At 43.2% G+C, this 23507-nt stretch overlaps 3 protein-coding genes across 10 annotated transcripts in view; 1 reads left to right on the top strand and 2 right to left on the bottom strand.

Moving 5' to 3' along the window:
- OGFOD3 (2-oxoglutarate and iron dependent oxygenase domain containing 3) overlaps nucleotides 1–207 on the bottom strand; it is a 50227-nt gene extending 50020 nt beyond the window's left edge. For all 3 annotated transcript variants that reach the window (XM_075519059.1, XM_075519061.1, XM_075519060.1), the window contains exon 1: nucleotides 75–207. In XM_075519059.1, coding sequence (XP_075375174.1) covers nucleotides 75–166 — 92 coding nt within the window. In that variant the 5' untranslated portion in view covers nucleotides 167–207. The remainder of the gene's footprint in view (nucleotides 1–74) is intronic.
- HEXD (hexosaminidase D) lies at nucleotides 188–10680 on the top strand. Of its 5 annotated transcripts, none has more exons than XM_075519055.1 (12): nucleotides 188–589; nucleotides 684–793; nucleotides 865–952; nucleotides 1386–1550; nucleotides 2714–2897; nucleotides 4857–4928; nucleotides 5721–5916; nucleotides 6600–6682; nucleotides 7495–7573; nucleotides 7651–7752; nucleotides 8289–8378; nucleotides 9735–10680. In XM_075519055.1, exons 1-12 carry the CDS (start codon nucleotides 188–190, stop codon nucleotides 9790–9792), a joined length of 1629 nt encoding a protein of 542 aa, XP_075375170.1. In that variant the 3' UTR covers nucleotides 9793–10680. The 5 variants fall into 5 exon arrangements, with proteins under 5 accessions (XP_075375170.1, XP_075375169.1, XP_075375171.1 ...); XM_075519054.1 differs by having other exon boundaries at nucleotides 2714–2899; nucleotides 4859–4928; nucleotides 9201–10680; XM_075519056.1 differs by lacking the exon at nucleotides 9735–10680 and having other exon boundaries at nucleotides 8289–9247.
- Nucleotides 10681–13409: 2729 nt separating this feature from the next.
- Nucleotides 13410–22353, bottom strand: CYBC1 (cytochrome b-245 chaperone 1). Of its 2 annotated transcripts, none has more exons than XM_075519063.1 (7): nucleotides 22155–22353; nucleotides 21019–21149; nucleotides 19796–19837; nucleotides 18403–18476; nucleotides 17283–17379; nucleotides 15857–16001; nucleotides 13410–15280 (listed from the first exon to the last, which is right to left on the bottom strand). In XM_075519063.1, the coding sequence occupies exons 2-7, from the start codon at nucleotides 21101–21103 to the stop codon at nucleotides 15151–15153; spliced, it is 573 nt and encodes a 190-aa protein (XP_075375178.1). In that variant the 5' UTR covers nucleotides 21104–21149; nucleotides 22155–22353; the 3' UTR covers nucleotides 13410–15150. The 2 variants fall into 2 exon arrangements, with proteins under 2 accessions (XP_075375178.1, XP_075375179.1); XM_075519064.1 differs by lacking the exon at nucleotides 22155–22353 and adding an exon at nucleotides 21761–21783.
- Between the last annotated feature and the right edge of the window lie 1154 nt (nucleotides 22354–23507).

Here is a 23507-nt window from a genome sequence, read left to right as displayed (position 1 = left end):
CCGCTGCCGGCGGGAGGTGCCAGCCACTAACCACAGCCCCCGCCCCAGCCCCAGCCCCAGCCCCCGCCGGGTACCTGCTGTGGGGGCGGCGGCCGCCGCGGTCCGGCCCAGCCGCCGTCCCGCCGCTCTCGGGGCCGCGCGGCGCCGCCCGCCGCTGCGGAGCCATCGCGCCCGCCGAGACAGAGCGATGAGCTCGGCCCGCCTCTCCCGCCTGCCAGGGGAAAGCAATCGGCCACCGAGCAGAAACGCGTCAGAAAAACCGGCAGGAGCACTCCATTACAGAGCCAAGGTGGGAGCAGCGCAGGGGCCTCACCGGGACAGAGGGGCGGCAGCTGGGCAGTACCGAGACGCCGGGGCAGAGGGACGCGGTCAAGCGCCTTATGCCGGGGTACCGCAGCGGCAGGCCAAAGCAATCGATGCGGACCGGCGGTGCCGCGGCCAGCCTCGAGCGCGCAGTCAGAAGCAATCGAGGGCGGAACGGCAGCATGCGGCGGGCATGGAGGCGAGCATGGAGGCGGGCGGCCCGCGGCGGCGGCTGGTGCACCTGGACCTGAAGGGCGCCCCGCCCCGCGCCTCCTACCTGGCGGAGGTAAGGAGGGGGCGGGGAGGGCTCTCTGGCCCGGCCCGACCTGACCCGGCCCGGCCTGGCCCCACCCGCCCGCTGTCCCCTCCCGCCCCCTCAGGTGCTGCCGCTGCTCCGCGCCCTGGGCGCCACCGGGCTGCTGCTGGAGTACGAGGACACCTTCCCCTACGCGGGGCCGCTGGAGCCGCTGCGGGCCCCGCACGCCTACAGGTACCGCCCGGGGAGGGCCCGGGGGGGCCGCAAGCCGGCCCGGGCCCTGACGTCCCGCTCTCCCCCCGCAGCCCCGGGGAGGTGCGGGCGGTGCTGAGCCAGGCGCGGGCGCAGGGGCTGGAGGCGGTGCCGCTGGTGCAGACCTTCGGGCACATGGAGGTGAGCGCCGGGCGGGCGTCGTCGCGCTTTCGACGCCTGGGAACGCTGAGTCGGGTGAGCGGGGCGAACAGCTCCGGCGGTGTGGGGGTGGCTTTGCTGGGAAGTCTCCGCCGTAACTCCCGGTGCTCCGGTTATCCAGCTCCCGTCAGCTGCACGCTCCGGACAGCAGGGTGGCACTGCACTGACCGCCCCGTTTCCCTCACCCCATGAGGCACTTTGTGGTTGGAGACTCTCGCGGCTCTGTGGAGCAGCAGCTGTGCCCCTCCTGCCTGTGCCACCTCTGGCGCAAGGCCTCGTGCCGTCCTCCGTGCTCACCCATGGCCAAAACCCAGGTTTTAGCAGGACAGCTGTTAGCAGAGCCCTGGTGACCCAGGAGGACGCTGCTGTCCCCTCCATTTTGCAGTTGTTCCCCAAGCTCTCCTTTCTCTTGCAGTTTGTGCTGAAGCACAAAGAATTTGCTCATCTCCGGGAGGTGAAGGCGTTTCCCAACGCCCTCAACCCACACAAGGAGGAGTCGCGGGCACTGGTCAAAGCCATGGTTGACCAGGTCATGGCACTGCACGAAGACTTAAAATGGTTTCACATCGGATGTGATGAGGTGGGACTCTTTTGAGCCAGGAATATTTTTTTTGTGAGGAATGATGGTAAGGGCCAAGGGTTCTGCATTTCAGTGGTGCCCAGGCCACGTTTGGGTAGGATTTTGGGGACAGAAAACACCAATTCAAGCCAGTGTAGAAAAGTCATTTTGTCAATAAATGATTCCAGTAGCACAGGATGTCATTTCTATTAATCTGAGTGGAATATGGAAAGTATTGAAAGCAGTTTCTTAAAGCTAACTCAGCATTTGATTTTAGGTCAAATGAGTATTTAAAGTGATATATTAATTGCAGGTATTCATTAAGAATCACGAGAGTTTTGATGTAAGATGTTGGCTTATTGTTCTCGCCAACTTATTCAAAGTAAGCCCTTTTGTGGTGGGAAGTGGGGTTTTTTTTTCTCTTGGTAGTTTGTCTCCTCAAGGAGGAGAACCCTGAGTTTTCTCCTTTCTCAGCATTTCTTAAAACCAACCCTGTGGCATGCAGATCCCTGAAATTCATTGTGATCACCTTAACTGTACTGATACTAGTTTAGCATTTTGAATCCTGTTGTTTGGGAACAAATGGCAAGGTTAGATAGGGACCTGCAAGCTTTTATAAAGCAAAATACTATTTATGTAGAATAAACATGTTTTAGATAAAAACTGCTCTAAAACAACAAAGAGTTTAAATGCATATCCAGCTTAACAGGCCCAAGTCTACTCTCTGCATAGGACCAAATATGCTGGGGCCACTCCTGGACAGGCCCCCAGGTCACTTCTAGATTCACATACAAATGATCTCCTTCCCCAAGACAGGAACCTCATTTTATATAATTCAGGACCTTATGGGTTGCTAGATTTGAACTGAGTAAAACTGGTGAGAGCTACTTCCAAGGACAAACCTTCCAGAGACAAATACAGCATGCTTTAATTATTCTTTAGGTATTTCGGTTCCTATAGGAAAATTCCCTTACGTGATACATTTAGTCAGGGCCACAGTCTCCTGCAGACTGATAGAAATGCTTGCAGTGTCTTCATCACTGAGAGGTGCTTTTAAATATGTCCGCTCAGTGCGTCATGTCTTTGCAATACGTTTGGAATATTGTATGATTTCAGGACACTGTGTCAAACTTGTTCCCCCTATTCCTATAAAAGAAGTCAAGATTATTTGTTTGATGTTTCAGGTCTACTACCTCGGCGAAGGAGAGGAGTCAAAGCAGTGGCTGCAGCAACAAGACAACACTCCAGAGAAGCTGTGCTTATCCCACATAAAAGCAGTAGCAAGTTGTGTGACTTCATCTTACCCCACTGTGACGCCCATCGTGTGGGATGATATGCTCAGAGGGATAAGTGAGGAAACATTGGCAGGTGTGTGACCAATGATGGGGTGAGTCATATTTTGTAGCATACAAAAAAGTTTACACAACCAGTTAAAACAGATTTGTTGGCAGAATAAAATAAGGAAAACAAGAAATCTGAGAATAGTTGAGATATGATCCGTTAGACTAGAGAGTGGAGACACTTAGTCCTTGGCTATGTCATGGACTTTCTGTATGACTGGGCAAGTCTCGACACATATACTTTAGTTTTCCATCAGGTAATACACAGTGTGTCGTGGTTTAGCCCCAGCCAGCAGCTAAGCACCACGCAGCCGCTCGCTCACTCCCCCTCGGTGGGATGGGGGAGAGAATCGGAAGAGCAAAAGTAAGAAAACTTGAGGGTTGAGATAAAAACAGTTTAATAGGGAAAGCAAAAGCCGCGCACGCAAGCAAAGCAAAGCAAGGAATTCATTCACTACTTCCCATGGTCAGGCAGGTGTTCAGCCATCTCCAGGAAAGCAGGGCTCCATCACGCGTAATGGTTACTTGGGAAGACAAACGCCATCACTCCGAATGTCCCCCCTTCCTTCTTCTTCCCCAGCTTTATATACTGAGCATGACGTCATGTGGTATGGAATAGCCCTTTGGTCAGTTTGGATCAACTGTCCTGGCTGTGTCCCCTCCCAGCTTCTTCTGCACCTGGCAGAGCACGGGAAGCTGAAAAGTCCTTGACTAGTACAGCAGCAACTAAAACATCTCTGTATTATCAACACTGTCCTCAGCACAAATCCAAACCATAGCCCCATACCAGCCGCTACGAAGAAAATTAACTCTGTCTCAGCTGAAACCAGGACACAGTGACAAACAAAACAGTCGTCATGCAGTGGTTGCCATCAATTCTACTTTCTTTACACATTAAAAAAGCCTATTAGCATTTGTGGACTCAGCCTAAATTTCTATGCCTTTCACCACCATTTAATGTCAGTTGTTGCTCTGTGCAGCATCTGGTTCCAGTGGTGCAGACTCACCCGGAGAAGCTGTGACCCTGTGAGTGTCTTTGACATTATAGGTGATCACAGTGCACATCATGAGGAACTCTGATACTGAATTGTGGGATAGCTCCAAGACCTTGACGTTACGAGTCTTGTTTGTTGAAAAATATGAAACCACTGCTAAAATTTGAGTAGTCCTAGCATAGACACAGTTCCAGCATTTTCAGAGCCACCTTATGTGTCTGCTCTAAATACATTTAGACAATACCATGAAGAGCTCCTCCAGCAGTGACTGACCTATTCATGGCTTTAATAGTGGGAAGTCATCCAAAAAAATGCTGATAGGACCCATGCAGTTTCCACAAGAGCAGCACAGCGTCTAGCTAAGTGCACTGTACCGCCACAGGCAATCACAGACTAAACAAACTAAAATGGGATGCAGTTAAAATACTGAATTTCTGTATAATTTACTGCAGTTTCTCTAGGGGTCGGTTTCTCATGTTTAAAACTAGTCAGGAAGTTGATTATAAAGGTATTTGAAGCTAAACCTGTATCTTTATTTGTACTTTAAAGGCATCTTAAAAAGCTAAGTTCTGTGCAAACACAGCTCAGACAATCTCTAACTTAAAGGGTAAATACTTCCTTTGAATTTAGCTGAAACCTTGCATGTACCGTTCGCAGCTCCACCAGTTCAACCCAGCAGGTATACTGATAGATTCAAGGGACTAGGAATGAGATGGGCTTGGGATGAATGGGATCACTGATGAGTTGTCACTGCTGATCCATATTAGTGGTTTCAAGCTGTCTAAGGACTTAGTGGCCCCTGGCATGTGAACTCTTGTATTCAAAGCCCTGGCCAGGCTGAAAATGCCCATGGGCACTTCAACTGTAAATGAAGAATTCTAGTGACGAGCCATAGTTAGTTCTAGTCATGATAACTGCACCAATAATATGTACTTAGTTCTCACTTTTAACTGGCTGTTTTCCATTACTTAGAAGAACTCTGTTCTTTTCAGAGTCTGGGGTCCCACAGCTTGTGCAGCCAATGATCTGGGACTATGCAGCAGACCTCGACGTGGAGGGCAAAGGTTTGTATTTCTCTGCTGAGCTGCTTAGAAGCAAAGAGCTCTGTTACCTGTTAAGCAAAATAGCCAAACCAAAACAGTATGATTAAAACATACCTTAGTTGGACACCAAAAAATTCTATTTTTGTTAAATTGCTTTTTGTTGCTTTAGTAGCATAAACATAGTCCTTGTTTGATTTCACATAATAGTTGCTATTATTTATTTTGTTTTTCTATTTATGCTTCTCCTATGAAGGACTTGCATTGTCTGCTGCTTAATTCTTTTCAACAGGGCTATGGAATCGCTGATGGGAGATTGAGAGGTTTTTCACAAGCACTGTTACATAAACTCTCCTCGCATTAAAACCAGCGGGAGCAGATAGCTCTGTATTGAACAGCTCTACAAAAGAAGCTTTAAGGCTTCATACGTCTATAGAATTCAAAGGAAAAACTCCTAAAGGCTCCAATCAGGCATCTAACATGCATACGAATATTTCTTTGCTGAAAGAAGAATCAGTTGTCAGATGTTGCGCATGCTCATTACGTGCCCATGGTTCTTAGCATTGAAGCAATTTAGCAATTCGAGGGAATGGAATATAGTAACTGGGCACATGAAAATAGGAGGGCAGTCACCGAAACCGGTTGCTCAGAGAGGATGTCAAATCTCCCATCCTTGCTGACGCTCCAAACTTGACGGGGCAAGGCTCAGCAGCCTGTTGTAACTGGACCTGGGTTCCTGTTAATTGGAGCATTATAGTCAATGCTGAAAATGGAGAAAAACTTGTCCTGTAAGTGTTCTTTTGTGTCTTATTTCAGTGCTTCTCATAGAGAAGTATCGTAGATGTGGCTTCTCCAAGGTGTGGTTTGCTAGTGCTTTTAAAGGAGCTACAGGAGTGAATCAGTCTCTAACGCTTATTGGACACCATTTAAAAAACCACCTTCAATGGCTGAAAGTGGCAAGCAATAGCCCCGCTGATGTCCTTGAAGGTATCGCGCTGACCGGCTGGCAAAGGTAAGGAACATCTTTTTAAATGGTTCCGAGGATCACATGGAACCAAACTTCCACCCAAAAACTCCCTAAGAGGTACAAGGAGGCTGGGGATTTAGAAAGGAACTTTGCAACCCTGCAATCCTTCCTGTTGGTTGCTGCTGGGCCTCACCCAACTGACTGTGAAGGGTGGATTTCAGAGTTCCAGTCAACTGCTACAGCATTTATCAGCCGGAGCAATTGTTTTGACAGACACCAACAATAGCAGATTGGATTTGAAGGCTTGAATGTACTTTGTGCCACCTTGGACTGCTTATAGACAGCATAGTTAACACAATACATGGTGTATATCTGACCATCTAACGGGAATTCAAATAGAATGAAGTTGCATAAGAGAGAAGAGTTTGTTAGTGTAATGAAGGAGTAAAAGGTTTTTATGCAACAGGCAGGAGGTCTAAGGGAATACGAGAGCGCTGAATTCCAATTTCTGACCCTAATTTGGCTTGAGAAAGCAATTTGGTTTGTGTCTGTTCTTACTAGTAAAACAGGAATACTTAGCATTTCAGAGACAGAAGGTCCCTTCTCTGAGACAGAAACTGATGTGTCTAAAGCTCTTTGAATTTTAGTGATTGAAATATTAAGACTTCCTACTTGTTTAGTATGTTCTAACAGTAAAATGTCTAATTAATGAATGTTTTCTTATTTAGGTATGATCACTTCTCTGTTTTGTGTGAGCTTCTCCCTGTGGCAATTCCATCATTGGCTGTATGTCTGCAGGCACTAAAGAATGGTACAATGAGAACTTTATTCTCTCTCAGCTAATGCCTAGCACAAGAGTGAAGTGACCTTGCCCTAAGGTTGGCACAGGCTTATTATATTTTGAGGTGGTTTGACTATCTGATCGCGGTCTGAATTATGAACAATAACTTATACCTCTTGAATGTTTGCAGTACAGGAGTAGAGAAGCCTCCTGGCCTAAGTATTTAAAAATAGCCATAGTATACTCATCATTTATTCTGTTTTAACCCGTAAGTGGTCACAAACTTCTTCATGTTTACACTAAAAAAAATTTGAGAAGCTGAATTGCTTTTGAAACCGATTTGAAACACTACTGGTGTATCAATGAGACTGATTTCGTTTAGATTTAGATCTTGTTTACATGTAAAAGTTGTTTTAACTGATCAATTTTCTTAAAATTGATCTAGGTAGTACACTGTCTGGTAAAATACTTCCTGTAGTTTCTGGTTTCTTCACAGGCAGTTGCCAATAGAATTTTTATTTTTGTCTTTCTGCATTTCTTACTTTCAAAATAAAAAAAATGCAACCTACCCATTTTTAACTACGGCATTAAAAATATTCAGCACCCTGAACAGAAAGCTCATAGCTAGGAAGTGCTTTACCTAGTACAAGACAATTGTGTGGAAGACAATGTACTCTTCCCACCCCCAATCTTTTTCCTTATTCTATTTCCATTTTACCTTTTAAAAAAATCTTCATCCAAGGAGAACTACTAGGCCAATGCAGCATACTCCAGAAAAACCTTCTTTAAGGACCTTTTGGTTATTTAGGCTCCTTTTACTTATGCTCACTGTCTTCTGCCAGGTGGCTATTCTGAAAAGATTAAAGAAAACGTGGAAAAACTCCTGGGAATGTCTAACCTGGAAACTGAAACTTTCATGAGGTAAAATTCCAGCTGTGGGATTCAGATGCTTCTCATCACGTGGTAAGTTCAGAAACTAACGGATCCTCTTTGGACAGCACAAGTCTGGGGACCTTTCCTGGGAGCAATATCCTTACACTTGTGACACAAGTTAGTTTCTACCTCAAGTCATCAGTGAATGAACTTCTTGAAAGGAACAGGTAATAAGGTTTATGTTGATTCTCTGGCCGTCTGCAGGAGTGTGGGGGCTGTAGCATCTCAAAATGGGACATAACTCCAGCAAAGTGATTTAAACATCAAGCTCTGCATTTCAGGCATCGCATCCCTATATATTGACACCTCAGCAGAGCGTAATACTTACATGCAAATTTAAAGTGTTTCAGCAGAATTCCTGAACAGTATGTGCTGCCTCATTTCAAGAATCAAGTTCTTTCCTGAATTAAATCTCACTGTTATTTAAAGTAAAAATGATTTTTTTTTAATGGTATGGTTAGCAAAAAAAGGAGCTTGAAATGAAACTTGAGTTGCAACAGATGATCAGTTATTCTCATCTGCCAGGAACAGTCTTTTACAAGCTAGTTCCAAAGATACATAGAATTAAATTTACTTACTCCTTAAGCATTCTCTCTATTTATGCAGGAGAAGTTCAGCTAAAGCCCTATCACCTCCCTGTCAGCCTGCAAACACATATGTGTCTGCTGTTTCAAAGACTGCTCATACTAACATTCATTTTCAGATATGTCACAGGCTGGTTCAGCCCCTACCACAGAAAAAGGAAGATTATTCATCCTATAATAATGCATCACTTTCATCCAGATGCAGTAAGGTAACACCACTTATTTTGAATTATAGGGGAAATAAAGTCTGTCATATTTTGGGCACTCAAGTGCCCAACATACAGTTCTGAGTCCTTGCCTCTTTCTAAAATTATTTCAGAAGCATCAGTGGAAATCAAGCAATATGAAGTATTCATAATATGGTTTTAAACAGAAGAACATGTATATCTCTGCCTTCTGTTGAACAAATTCTTTGAATACAAATATAAAATTGGTCTCCAAAAATCTCTTCCTTGTACATGCAGTTACTCCTATACAGACATGCGGCATCTCACAGCAGTTAACCTCACTGTAGGAGCCCACTGTGGGCCAGGTTCCAGGCAGGGCTTGGAATAAAACCAGACCCCTTTACCCTGCTTCCTGTCGCTGTATGTGCTTTTCAGAAGTTGTCCTAAAGATGATGCTGATTCATGCTAAATGGCTAATTTATACATGTTTTTGCTGTGATAAGGTGAACATCTAACTGCATCCACTCTTGCTGATAAAAAACAGAATGAAATTCCCACAAAGTCTCACAGTGGGTTTCAGTTACACTTAAAATGTGTATAGTGTTTTTCTGAGCTCACATTTCTGTACTTTAAAGTCATTGCATAAGAAAAGTGCCAAGATTAATGGTACTTAAACAGAAACAGCATCAACCTTTTGCCATCTGCACAAAATCAAGTCCTTTGAGCTCTTGTAATAGATGCTTCTTTTCCTGTAAACTCATTTTAAGGACTGTACTCCCTTTAAAAGGCCCAGTAAGCTAACCCTCCCTTGAGGCAGAGCTCAGCTGCAAATGTGATTGTTTCTTCCTTCTGATTTCTGCTTAGTCTTCTCTCCAAGTGGAATGCTGTGGTGCAAGACCTCCAAGCAGCCATGGAGCAAGTTTTCCACAAGTGTACTGTAGAGGAGTGGATGGAGGAGAACGTCCACCCCAGCCTACAGAAGCTGCAGGAAGTGGTGGATGATTTAGATAAAGCAATAAAAGCACAAAATTAGGGCCATTTCAATTAGTCTGTCTTATTCCATGGGAAAAGATGGCTAGTGGAAATCTGCAACTAGTCACAGAGCTAGTTTGTTAAGAGTTAAATCACCTGTCCTGTAAGTCAGATTTGCTCCCCTTGCAAAACAGAATGCAGGAGTGAGTCAGAACTCAGCTATATTACAAGGCAGGAGAAAAACCCAGTTTCTTCCAAATTCAGTATTTGTAGTAATTACAATGACCTGGAAAAGTTCCACAAGTTCTAGTCTAGTCAGTAGCCAACATGTCCTCCCTCTGCAATTTCCATAAAAAGACAGATTTAGGATACTTTAAACATGCTTGAGGTCCTTATGGTCTGTACTGTGACTCATTCCTCTTTCAGGTATGTTCAGAGATGTATCCTACCTTTCCATCAGGACAAGTCCTTCCACAGCATATAGCAGTTGATTTGTTTAATTTTGTTTTGGACTTTCTCAGTCTTTGAAATACATAAAACCATATGTCCTAAATCCAGCTTTGATTAGCTTGAGATCAGGAAATAAACATCCAACTTTTTGCAGAACTCTGAGCAACGAACCACTGTCTAGATGCTCACTAGGTTACAGCAGATGCATGGAAGAACATGTACCATGTCAGTACAGAGCAAGAGGGAGCTATAGAAAAGGGGCTTGTTGCCAATAGCAAAGGTGACACTTGGACTCTGAGGGAAAAGTGCCTTAACGCATTGGGCTTTTGACATTTTACCAAAGCATCATCTAAGCTTAGTTTCATCCCCACAGAAAAGCACCGTCCCAGTCACTTTAACACATCTACTTCGCTATGTAAAACCTGAGACTGCAGGTTCATCCACATTTGAAGCATGACTAAAGTCTACTAAATGAGGGAAAAATGCTGGTTTATTCTACTTTAAGGTTGAACTTTTACTAATGTATAGCAATACATTTTGTGGACTTAACTGGAGCATTGAGATCACCACCATGAGGGAAAAATGCCAAAGTCTGGTAGTTAAGTACACTACCATGAATATTCAAAATATTCTTTACTTGTTTGCTTAATTTATTGCTTTCTTGAAAGTCTTATTTTGGAAGCACAGGTATTAAAATTTTCTTGGAACAATCTGTTATAAAGAGTATAGCTCTAGATACAGAAAGTACAAGAAGTACAGCATAAGACAAATCAAACTTACATAATGAGAGCTACAGGAGTTAGGTCCACATGCAGATTTTTAGCCAAGAAGAATCAATTGCTATGTATACCTTAATTACAAGTCACATACCTTGAACTAAACAAGATCTTAATTTATTTTACTTTAATAAATCCTTTGATATTCAAAATGTTTGTGGAAACTTGCCTTTGTTTTGCATGTGGCATGTTGGTTTGGTTTAAAGAGGGAAAAATGCAAATATATTCACCAGTGGAGAGTTGGTTATATCAGCTTATATGAAATTGAAAGCTGGGTCAGTAAGGAGCTAGGTATTTGGGCTTCCTCTACTCTGTCCTCCCCCCATTAACTCCTTCAATAGGTCTGTGCCAAGTGGTAATATAGCCATTAATATTTTAATACATTTTAATTAAAAACAATATAAAAGACTGCAGTGACACAAAACAAGTTATCAAAGTTTATTTTATCAATGGACTTTTTAAAAAAAAAAAAAGACAACATACAAGGCCTTGCTGAAATTCCGCTTGCAATTTTAAAGTAGAAAAGCAATTTCTAAACATTTTCCAGAAGTATTTTTGCCTCTCAGCAATCTACTACAGTGTCGGAACTAGCACTCTTTACTATGTAAGCCAGCTTAGGTTTTGGATCTGTGTAACTTCATAAATACAGCATAAGAGTCAGATCTCAGCTATATAGTATAAATACTTGGATTTTCTTTGAAACTTGCACAATTGGTCCTAGTAATTGGAATATCTCATTTTGTGACATATCAGAATATTAGATTATAGCTTAGATAATGCAACTTTCTCCCTTTGTACAACATGCAGTCTAGCTTTTGTTCAGGATGACAGCTAAGGCCATGATCCCATCCAACCGCACACATGCAAGTAACTTCAAACGTGCTACTCAAGTTTAAGCTGAAGCATTTGCCAAATGGCACTTACCATACAGTTATATTAACAGACACAATAGAAAGTGTTGGCTTTATGGAGCAAGGGGTTAGATCTTACTTAAGATCTTTTATGCAGATTTTTTAAATCATTTGTAAGTCAAACTACAGCTGTCTAGGCTCAAGTTACTAGCCAGCCTGAGGTACAAAAAACTTAACAAATACATCTCCTCTAGGAGTATCTAATTTCCTAACCAAAACTAGTTTTTCACATCATTCTTTTTAGTACAAGCCACTTGAGATCAGGCACACGTAAGGCTATGTTTACTGGGCCTTTTGATACACTAGACCCAAGAGAAGTGAGGAAAACTATCCAAAAAAGCCTTCAGCAAAATGGCGAAAAGCGGCAGGAAAAGAGCATCAGAGAGAGGGCTAGTGGAAAGAGGGAAGAACAGAACCTGTCCCGAGTTAGCACCTGCTGTTCTAAACAGTTCCTTCAAGCTGCATCACATCACTGAGGAGTCTGCAGACTTTGCCATAATCAAATCCATGTTAACGGCAATTTGCAAGTTAATTTTCCATGTACACAGTTACTGCAAAACATGAAAATCTGGACGTGTCTTCCAAAAGACAAACAGTTTTTGAAGACAGTAAGCTCAAAACATAGATCAAGAGAAATACACATCAGCCTGTGATGCACATTCATGTACAGCAGCCAAGTGCCAAGTTGCATCATTCTTTACCTGCCCTGTAGGTCAGTATCACAATAAGCTCCCAGTTGTACATATCAAGCGAGCACTGCCTGACGTACAGCCCGCAGGCAGAACCCACAGCATTTGAAGAATTTGTACTCAGTCAGCCTTCACATTAGCTCAGTCTACGGAACTCAGGTTCTCATTTGAAACTGTACTAGTTTGTATGGCAACAGAGCTGCCAAATGCAAAATGGACACAGTACAAGAGAGGGTTACACCAGCTGTTCCAAGTGAAAGGCTGAGGAGTGAAAATATTCCTCCTACACACAGAGTACATGCCAGCAGTCATCCCGTTCCAGCCTACCATCAGTAGGATACCGAGGTATGAGGGGGACACTATAGAACATCTTTAAAGAGATGATCATTGGACATTAACTCAAAATGCAACTTACTCCACAGAATGTATTTCAAGCTGTTATATCTTACTATAGGTCATTCCCCTTTCTAGGGATTCCGATTTTCCTTACATTGTTTTAGTCTTTGTGTAATGATATTGCATAGTCCATAAATATATACATGACTAACATCAAGAATGTACAGCAAGCTAGAAGCACAAAAGAGCTCAGCAGAAGCAGGGCACACAATGCAATGTAGGCTTAGATCAATAGACGTACCTTTCTAAAACTGATTTTTAACTAGAAAACCACACCGTGGTTTGTATCTTCCACGGCATGTTAGCTCCCATGGAAATACAAAAGAAACCCAGCATAGTTAAGACTGAATGCAGGCAGTTTTGTCCATTCCATCCATGGTCAAATCTGTGCACTCAGAATATTAAGTGCAACGCACATCTGTACCATGTCCTCCCTCTGCATATCCTTGCTACAAAGCAGCAGTTATCTGCAGATTGAGCCCCTTTGCTTACATTATATCATTAAATACTCTAGGTTTTTTTTCAGTATTTCTTACTGGAAGTCCTTGGAACACTTGACATTCATATGGGGGGGGGGCAGGGAGGGGCAGGAGAGTTCTCCAAATTCCCAATCTCATTCTACTCTCTCCAAAATGAGTGTTACCTAGGGTATATATTAGAGTGGATTTAAATGAAGATCTCTCCAAAGTGTTACATCCTGCAATTTTTTTTTAACTGGTTTGATGATTATTCTTAGCTTACAGCTGTGCTTCAGAATAAAGGCCAAATTTAGCTAATTGCCTGCAATCTGATTTCCCACATTCATACATAACAGCTTCCCAATTCCAGTGATAATGGGGTAGCGATTGAACCCCGCACAATGAGCTCACCAACTCAGAGGACTTCACAAGCACGTCTATTGGCAGAGGTCTGCTTTGATACCTGATGTGATTACAAGTTTCTTTTCTTATTTAATAGTCATACATGCACTTCTGAGCTGCAGTCAAGCTGCATCAACAGCTATCTCCCTGTTACAGTTTGATTACCCTTTCAAACCAACAGTAAGAGCATCTGTCTCACAGCTCACATACTGGGTCTAAATGGCTGGAAGTGAACTCTTGGTACAACCTGTTCTTTGGTTAGATAAGCATGTGTTTAGGTTCACATATAGCTGGAACACACAACAGGACAGAGCTTCTGCTGAAATCTTTTCAGAGCTTTCTCTTCTGTAGAGGTAGTGCTTTGAAAGAAGAATGCGGGTTCTTTTAAGTCCTGAAGAAGCTGCTGCCAGAAGACATTTGCTGCTGGCCAGATGTGAAAGCAGACCACACAGTTACCTTGTACCCCATACAGATCTCCTAGAAGTAACTGTGTAAATATTTCCTAATTCAGGTCTTACCATCATACAAGTCCTAAACAAAACCCAGTGAACTTTAATACAAGCAGTTTTCACATGTTGAAGGAACTTTCAGCTCCTTACAACTTTCTCGTACTGACATGTTGATGTAGGCATGATGAAGTTTTAGTTCTAGACAGAACATGTTGACTAACAGAGGTAGCTTTTACTTCAAAAGATATCTTGGAAAATTCATATTTTAACTATTTGTGAAACCATTGGTCAGAACAGAGGACACTACACACACCTGGAGTAAAACATGGGTGCAAGTCAAACACTGAATCTATCCCAGCTATCTTAAAAAAATTAAGTTATTAGTTAGCACTTTGGTATCATTTCAAGTGAGGAAATACTAAACAAATCCAGGCTGCCATGTTGTTTGACAGATGTGCTCTTCTTCCTTTCTAAATACACAGTTAAAATAGTAAATGTTGAGGTTTAGAAAAAGGTTATTCTATCTTGGGGCAGTCTACGCCCAGAAGTTAAGCAGAACAGGACTAAGCTAGAACATCCCAGAGATGTTGAATCATCAGTGTGATCGTTTTGTTTACTATTTATGGCTCCTTGGCAAGTCCAAGAGAAGACAATCTAACAAGTTGATCAGCCTGATGTTTCCCACTCCAAGACAGTCACTCCAACTTTGACTCCTACTGGTATCTAATGGCAAGTCAGTAGTAGAGAATATAAAAGTGCCACTATCCTGCATCACCTAATTGCATATATTAAGCTGCTTAAAACCAATTTAGCAATATATTCAGTCATTTACAACATTTCAAGAAAAACCTCAAAGCATTGTTTTACGAGCTACAAATTCAGCTCTTCTACATTTCATATACTGTACCTGCAGCAGATGTTTGCAATAAGTGGAAGTTTACATCTGTATCTCCACTTCATTAATACAAAAGCAATAAATGATTTCAAACCAATTCATTAATAAATAACTATTCCTAGACAAGTTTGATGAGCTGACAAAGTTCAAAAGCCAGCAATGCCCACATGCAGGAACTAAGTCAAAGGAGCAAATAAAACAGAATTTGCTTTGGACTCTACAACAGCAATACCGTGAGCGTGGATCTTGAAGCAGTTTAGCACTAAAAAAGGTGCCCTAAGACAGATTCCTCCCACTGTAAACACACATGTAGAGAAATGCCCAGATCAAGACTGTGAGGGATTTCTTTTTCTGAAGAACAATCCATATTTTCCAGATGTTTGAAAGCCTCTGCTTTCTTCAGCTCATGATGACTATTAATATTTATCCTGTGGTTCATCTGCATCGCTAGCCTCTGTTTCGCTGCTCTGTGAGAGATCTTGTTGGCTCTCTACTCTGTCCAGTTCCAGAAAACTAGTAATGAGTTTGGCAACTGCTTCCACATCACTGTGGAAAAGAAAAAACAATGTAAGAGTTAGTGGAACTGTGGTGTTGACAAGACAAGAACAGGCATGCTAATTCTTGAGAATAACTGCTCGAAGGGCCAGTCAACATATGGCATAGAGTATGACTGACAGCATCCCACTTGTGAAGGCATATCAAGCCAAGCCATTACTTCCACATCAGAACAAATCAACCCCTTTCCCACAGTCCCTGCTGCAAGATTCCTTATTATCTACGCTTAAAATAAATCCTATTCACTGATAAATACACTGGATGTTTGCAAAATAGAGTTAATTCCCTCTGCCATTGCACAGCTGAGCTAGTGAAGGTAACTACAGCAAACATGCAGCATTAAAGGAATCTTGGATATCTAAATATGATCAGTCTCCTGATGTGAGATGGTGTTACCCAAATGTCTGCAACTGAAAGCATTAAAGGGTTTAAAAAAGTTAAACTGAATAACACAAGGTCATATCAGCAAGTACGAGGAGCTAAGATGACAATAGTTGACAGTTACTGACCCATGTGATTGTTATTTCCCACCTTACACATTCTAATTAAAAAAAGTCCACACTGCACCTTCTACAGCCCAACACTGCACTCTGAGTCAGTGGGTGTGAAAATCCAGTGACAAATCGTAGCACAACCAGGTAACCCTTCCCAAAATACCGCACAGTCTCCTCTTCCACATTCACATCTCGGATCTCATTCAGTAGAGCCACTACTGTAAACAGATGTGGAAAACAAAATAGTCTATTAGCATTACAGTAAACTCTCAACACTGCTACTTGTGACTTGCATGGCTGGGACTCTATGCTCTTGGGTACTACTGCTCTGATCCCATACAACGGGGCAGTCCTGCAATAGCAAATAATTCCTGAGCTATTCAGGCAAAACAAACAAGGAGAGACTACAGCACATACTAGCTGGTAGAGGCCCTAATGAACAAGATACACTGCCTCCGAGGAACTGGGGACCATTAGTTTATTACTTATGTTTCCCACTTACTTTAATGACAGTTTTAACTTTTTTTCTGTACAGAGCAGGTAAACAGGTGTTAAGTTTACTGAGATTGAACAAATACTGAAAGATTTAACTGTTCAGAGCATCTGCTGATCTCTGCATCCCCACATTAACAGTACTTGAAACAGGTATTACCAAGTAACCTTTCAGGAAGAGATGTGCTCAGCTCCCCAACATATAAACATACCCTAAAGAAAAGTTCAGAAATATTAAACATCCTTCTCTCCACATCTTATCTTACATCTCCAAAATGAACTGTTTAAAAACCAATTCAACTTAAGGACATTCCAAATTTTGTCAGTTTTCTAAGTGTATTAACAGTTGGTTTGATTTAGACTAGCAAGTAGAATAAAAAAATCTGACATTGAAGAGGATCCTACTTTAGTCCGCAATGGAGCTCCTGTCTCACAGTGACTCAACCAAGTCACATACTATACTTCAACTTCTGTTACTCTAACAGGAAGCTCAAAAGAAACAAGACACTGCATTAAGCTGAGCCTACTGAATATGCTGTTTTAAATGCATATGATATATCTGCAAGATATAACATGCCTGCTTGCATACGATACCTAAAGATTTGCCTGCTACCAAAACCAGATTAGGTTATAGAAATCTCAACTCCTGGATCCAAAAATTTAAGTTTTTCCCACCAGTCCCACCTGCAAAGCAGGCTAGCCAAGGGAAATGTAAACCTGCACATCAACATCCCAAGGGAATAGCTAAGACTATTATAGAAAGCAATGTGTAAGCCTAGTTACTTTGGATTAAAATAACTAAACAAGATGCATTCAGCACTCTAACCTGAAAAAACATTTGGGTCCTGAGAGGCAGATTATTATATCTGCTGCTTGGGAACAAAATAGATCTGGAAACAGATGTGACCAATTTGAGTACAGAACTCCAGAGCAGCTTATTAAATGGGCATGTATGCATTTCTTCTGTCTGCCCACCACATTTGCTACCACAGATACTGCTTTCTCACCTTGTTCATTGCCTCCTTTTGAGAAGGTCAGTATTTTTTTGTAAAGATTGAATGTTTTTAGGCAGACTGTTCCCTTGTTCTTATCAAATACAGCTTCCTGTAAAATTGAAAAATAAAAATCAAGATTCTTAAAAACACCATCAGTAGCTATGCTTCAAAGTAAAATAAAAATAGTTATATGGGAAAATAATCTTGGTAACACAAAAAAATACATAGCTATTTTAGAGACATTCCTCTATTATTAGACTGTGAAAATCATTATTTTGCTCTTGGCTTTAAGCAAGACTTCACCATACCTCCTGTGTTACTTCTAACAGGAAGTTAAAGCTGGTTTCACTGCCCTTCTTGCCATGTTCTTTACGTAATAAAAACTTTGCCTGGAATCAAATTTGAACACTAACCTGGAGTTCCTGTAATTTTCACTTGATGTATGCATTTGGCCTACAGTATAACTATACAGCAATCATAAGTTCTAGTTACACTTTTCACTAACAGTCACCAACTCCACCAAAATTGCAGTGTTAAGCTCTACGGGCCAGGCTTATACTAGATTTAAAATATCCCTGACAGTCAATGAAAAGAGGATGTCTCATGTGTGAGTCGCTTACTCTAACAACTTAGGTCAGTAAAGTGACAAGCCTATATAACAGGTTACAGTTCTCAGTCCAACTCCCAACAAATCAACATCCACAAGATTATAAGCCAGCTTCACAAACACCACTCTCTTCCCAGTGGAAAATGGCTGAGTGGCCCGGAAGGTTGGACCTACCCTATTTAATGGTCGTTCTGTCATTAGCTGGCACAGTTAAGTACAAAATCATGTTGCAGCAGCTGAATGTGCTATTCTCTCTCCCTCTTTTATATAAGAGGGAGAAAAGGCCACAGAACAGTTCAGGGCAAGTCTCCCCTTAGTTTCATGTTTTCATGCTTGTGTAGTGAAAGAATTATTGCCCTAGTTCTAGTATAGCAACCCCAAAGGGTTTCCTCAAAACCAAAAGCATAACTTGTCTGTTTGGACTAAGCAAGCGCATGGGGCTGAAGTGTACAGGGCTGCTGGAATCAGCATCTGCCAACTGTTTCTAAACTAGCACGACCTCATTTCCAGAATTCAGCATCTTACCTCCCACTGCTCCAGATTCTGTGCTGCCACAAAGAAACACCCGGCCATATAGAAAAGCTTCCATGCCAAGCTGTCTGAAGAATGCAAAAAAATGCACAAGTTTAGGGGTTTGGTTTTTTTTCTTTCTTTGGTATTCAAAGTTAGTTTTAAAAGCAGTTAGTTTTAAAAGCAACATGCTCCCTTTAAAGGCGACAATAGGAAAAAAGGTTTCTCTGATGCAACATTTTTGCCTTTAATTGTAATGCAAGCTATTTTGCAGCTCTCTCCCAGGATAAAAATACAGAAACTCTTCACATTTTTCAAAGACTCCATCTACACTGGGCTCCAAACCATGCAGAATAATACGCATATGTATTATTGGCAAGGTTGTAACATCACTACACATCTTTCTCTTCCCTAAAAGCAAAGGCATCTTAAAAGGCATCCACAAAACTCTCAACCTGCTCTCAACCACCAAATATTTGTGCTGCAGAGGACAAGGGTAAGTAAGGGACAATGGAAATTCACTGAAGCAAACATGTTTCTTCATAAAAGGAAGCAGTTAGCCCTCTTGACAAACAAATATTTGCATTTTATGTCCTGGAAATGTTTACATATAGCAGCCTAAGTGATTTGCTTGCTCAGACCTTTACTGAAAGCAGAGTAGAACTGTGCTCAGTATTGTTTTAGAAAACTTTGTTGCAATGTCTTAAGAAAAAAGGCCAATATAGCTGGTGTCTCAAGCAGCTTTTACCGGACTTTGTTCTTAAAATAAAAATACATTGATTACATCGGTAGTATATTCGTATACACTATTAAGTTTTAAAATTTGATATTAATAGGATGCAGCAAGAGAATCACAGGACAGCCTGCAGGAAAAATTCCATAGATGGAAGGATACCTGGCATTTAGTACCGTCTGCTCTATTGCAGGGGGGGCAGGAGGGAGCAGTAGCTGTCTGTTCTCTAAAGGTGTTCTTATGAGTAATCTCTGCCAGTGATGATTTAACAGTTTCCAGAGAAACAGAGCACTTCCATCAAAGGCAAGGTAATCATTTCATTATGGTGGCAAACAATCATTATACATCTTCCCAGGAGAGCTGCGAGGACCAGCTAATCACATTTATAAAAAACACTGAAAGTACAAAATGCCACAGAGTACTAAATATCATTATTAAAAATACTCTTGCAAATGGAAAGGAAGGCTGAGTAAGAAAGAGAGCGTTAAGCATGACTGACACGGTAAGTCATACACAGGCAACAATTATCATTGGGTTTTAATATTCACACCACAAAGTGTGATAGGTACCTATATTGCCTTTGTAAGGCCAGACAGAAGCTGCAGAGGAATCATCAGCATGAAAAATAGATCAACAGGAAATAAGCAATTCTTCAAAAAAATGATAGGCCATTACCTGCACTATAATAAGCAGCAGCCACACCTATGGAAGCTATTCCTAGGATAAGAAGGGAGAGAATTAGGACAAACAAGCAGCTCCAACTATCTAAAATTTCCTTATTAAAAACATATGAATATTGACAAGTTCATCACTTTTCAAAAGAGACAAATGTGATTACAACATTGATCACTATATGAAAGAGTCAGTTATTTTTCTGTGAACTCAGTATAAAAACCTCCCATTCTGCAAAGACACTAAAAACACAGGGGCTGAGGTCAGAAATAAAAGGTCATGACAGAATCGGGAACAGAACTTCAGAGGGACTCTCAATCTAACCATTACACCATACTTCCTCTCGAGCGCAGTACAACTTTCAGCACGCTAACATAAACACTACAGCAGTTATTTTTTCCCCTCTAAGTGCTCTTGTGGAGCCAAAAGAAAACATCTGCAATAAAGTTGTGTCAGAACCTGCCAGCTCCTTTCTCCCATTGATGAGGAAGCAGTGGAAAAGTGCCTCATGCCCCAGAGCGGCACTGCAACTGCACAGATCCTGTCTCAATGAGAGTTTGACAAGACATCACTGAAAGCAATGACAACGTTGTAGTGTTACTGCAATGGGTTCTACTCAGCTGGAAAGCAGGATATGCCACACTTTCCCTATCAGCTCTCTCAGTATGGTCCTAAGAAGTACCCGCTCCATTTTTTTCTGCATATTCAGTAGTGTTTAAAAACAGACGCCTTTCAGAACATCCTGTATGACTTCCTATTTCATACACACAGTGCCGTTAAGAGTTCACTGTCAACCACACGCAAGATCTAACCCCAGCATCGCTCCACTGCACATTTTTCCATTTCTGAAAACCTAGATGTTTTTCAATGTAAGTATGCATCCCCTTCAGAACCTTCACATTTATATTGCTATATAGCATAGAATAAACTTTCTTTTCTTCATCTTTCAGGACTCCCTTAAAATTCTGTCCATGAGCCTCTGAGGTTCTGCAGATAACAGACTGAAAAATTATCAGTCTTAGTGAAACTACTGTGCTGAGGAGAAGACTTCAGACTCATTTAGTGGCTATGCTAAAGGAGCAGTTCAAAGCATGATGATTCCTCTTCTTGAAAGAAAAGTGCCTGAAAGACAGGCATCTCTTGTTAGAGGCTCTTCCAGGAATTTATTGTGACCCCCTTCCCTTAAAACAAGCTCTGAGATAAACTAAGGAATATTATGGTCTTACCAACAAAGAGAGACCAAGATCGGATGCCAGGTGACCTCTTCAGATGAAGATGGGAACTTGTACGGTTTTCAACCAACATGTACATCTTCAGACAAAACTACCAACAGCCCAGTCTGACTCATGAAACCTCACTGGACAAAAAAAAAAAGACAAGTAAGAATTTAAAATCATTGCTGACTCCAACACTAGCCCTTGAGAGCCCTTCCTAGCATTTGTCAGGATTTATCAAGTCTTAATCTAGACTATAAAAGGTATCCAGGGTAAGAACACAGTCTTTTTCTCACAGGAAGAGCAATATACACATTTTTAAAAACTGCAAGGACGAACTGTCATGTGGAGACTTGCACAACAACAACAGGAATCTGAACTCTTCGAGAAACTTCTCATTTTGGGGGTAAAAGTCTCTTCCTTTCTATCACAACCAGATTCCAGGAGAAAACGTGGAAAAACAAGAAGCCAGAACAACATTGTTGCTAATTCATGCAGCGCTTCAAACAAATAAAGCAGCAAGAGCAATGGAAAGTTCTTTGACAGCATTTCTCCTGCTAACTGCAAAGGCTGCCATGATGGACTAGCCTGGCAGCCGAAGCAGGACAATGCAGCCTTCTGCAATAGACGCTGGGTCTCCCAGTCCTGCACCTGCCTCCCCCTGCGAGACCCATGCACTAACTGGTCTCCCCCTCACTGAGCACCCAGTTAGGGAAAGGAACTGCAGCAGCGTGCTGCCAAAACAAAAACAAACCTCCGTTCTTCTTCCCCCACGTGTGGGTAACGCGAGGCCTTTAGCTGGGACTCGCCCGTAGCGGCGCAGCCTCACCCCTGCCAGGCCGACGGGGGAGTCGCTTCCCGCCCGACACCACTGCCCGCACCCCGCTCCTCAGGCGCGCTTCCGAGCGCGGGCGGCCCAGCGCAGCCCGCGGGGCTCAGGCCGGGCGGCCGACGGCTCCCTGAGGGGCAGTGCAGCGCGGCTCGCCACAGGGGCTCCTGCCCGCCAGGCCCGCACCGCGGCCCCCCACCACATCTTCCCCCGACAGACCCCCGCAGGCGGGCTGCGCCTCAGCCCGCCCGAGGACGGCCCCGGCGCCCCTTCGACCCCCCAGCCCGGCAGCCCCCCCCCCGTCCCCCACCGGCGGTACCTGCCCGGGGCACGCAGCAGCACACCCGCATGGACGCGCTTTGAATGGGACGCCCGGGAGCCTCCGCTTCCTGCGGCCCCGCCGCCCCGAACCATAGAGCGCGGCCAGAGCGACCGCTACGACGCGCCGGCGCGACGCCCGGCTTAAGAAGGATCGGATGCGCCAGCGGCCATTTTGGGTAAGGGCAAAGGAGTGGATCAATAAACCTCCCTCCCTGCTCCGCAGTCCCTGGGGCTTTATGTGTGAGTGGAAAAGGAAGAGCCTCAGCCTCACCCAAGATGGCGGCGTACTGCCCGTAGTCAAGATGGTGGATAGGCTTGTGGATGCTGTCTAAGTACGAGTGTTGACGTTTCCTTAGGTTGTATGGCTTTAACTGTATTTAAAAAAGAGAAGAAAAACTCGCGTGTTGGCAGAGGAGGGAGGCGAAATGCTTTAGGGCGAGGCTGGGTGTGTGAAAGAGCTTTACTGGGCACAGCTGGTGACAATTTGCTAGACCTGCTCTGGCTGAGGTGGACATGGCCCCTTGCACAACAGGGCCTGCCAGGGCTGCCTGCTGCTCCAGGCTGAGGGGCGAGAGAGGCCGAGGGAGGGCGGGCCGGGGGAGCCCCTCCTTGTAGCAGGGAGCCTCTCCTGGCTGCCCCCATGCCTGGCCAGCCCTGGTGCCTGCGGCTGCCATGGAGGTCAATGTGCCTCCAGGCTCTCGATGGCAGCCGGTGCGTACCTCACACTTGGGGCACCGGCTGTCACAGAGCACCCGCACTGTGCAGTAGCCATTACTGGCTAGCGCTTCATGTCTGTATTGTACGGGCAGAAGGCTGCAGTAGGGTGAGGTTTGTAAGTGATTTCTCAGTGTCACAAAGTTGTCTCACGACAGCTGACAACAGAAGACCTGTTGCTGGGACCTTGATTCCACGTTGCAGCAGCTAAAAGCCATTCCCTCTCTTTACTAGGTGTGTTTCCATGTATGTGCGTCTGTATGTATGGGTATATACCCTTGTGAATAACTACACACGTGCAAACAGAGAGCCAACTTTGTTGTTTGAAGTTTCCCATTCTTCCAAATGCGACTCTTGATACTCATGAGGGTTTTTGCTGCTGTTGGTTTTTTTTGCCAGTATTAAATTATATCAGTGTTGCCAATTGATGTTGTTTCATCACAAGTTTTGTAATACTTGGTGTTTTTTAAGCTTTAGCTTTCAACATTGATAGCTACGATGGTTATAATAATTGAATGCAATGTATTTTTGGGTAGCTGTTATAACTGTGAACAGAATCCTGAAAAAAATTAATGCCATTGTTTGAAAACTGAGGGGGGAATTGCAAAGCAGAAATAACAGTGATAATCTTAGGGGT

This window comes from Mycteria americana, chromosome 16 (genome assembly GCF_035582795.1).
Source record: "Mycteria americana isolate JAX WOST 10 ecotype Jacksonville Zoo and Gardens chromosome 16, USCA_MyAme_1.0, whole genome shotgun sequence".
NCBI classification, from domain to species: Eukaryota; Metazoa; Chordata; class Aves; order Ciconiiformes; family Ciconiidae; genus Mycteria; species Mycteria americana.
This window is presented reverse-complemented; position numbering and strand designations above follow the sequence as displayed.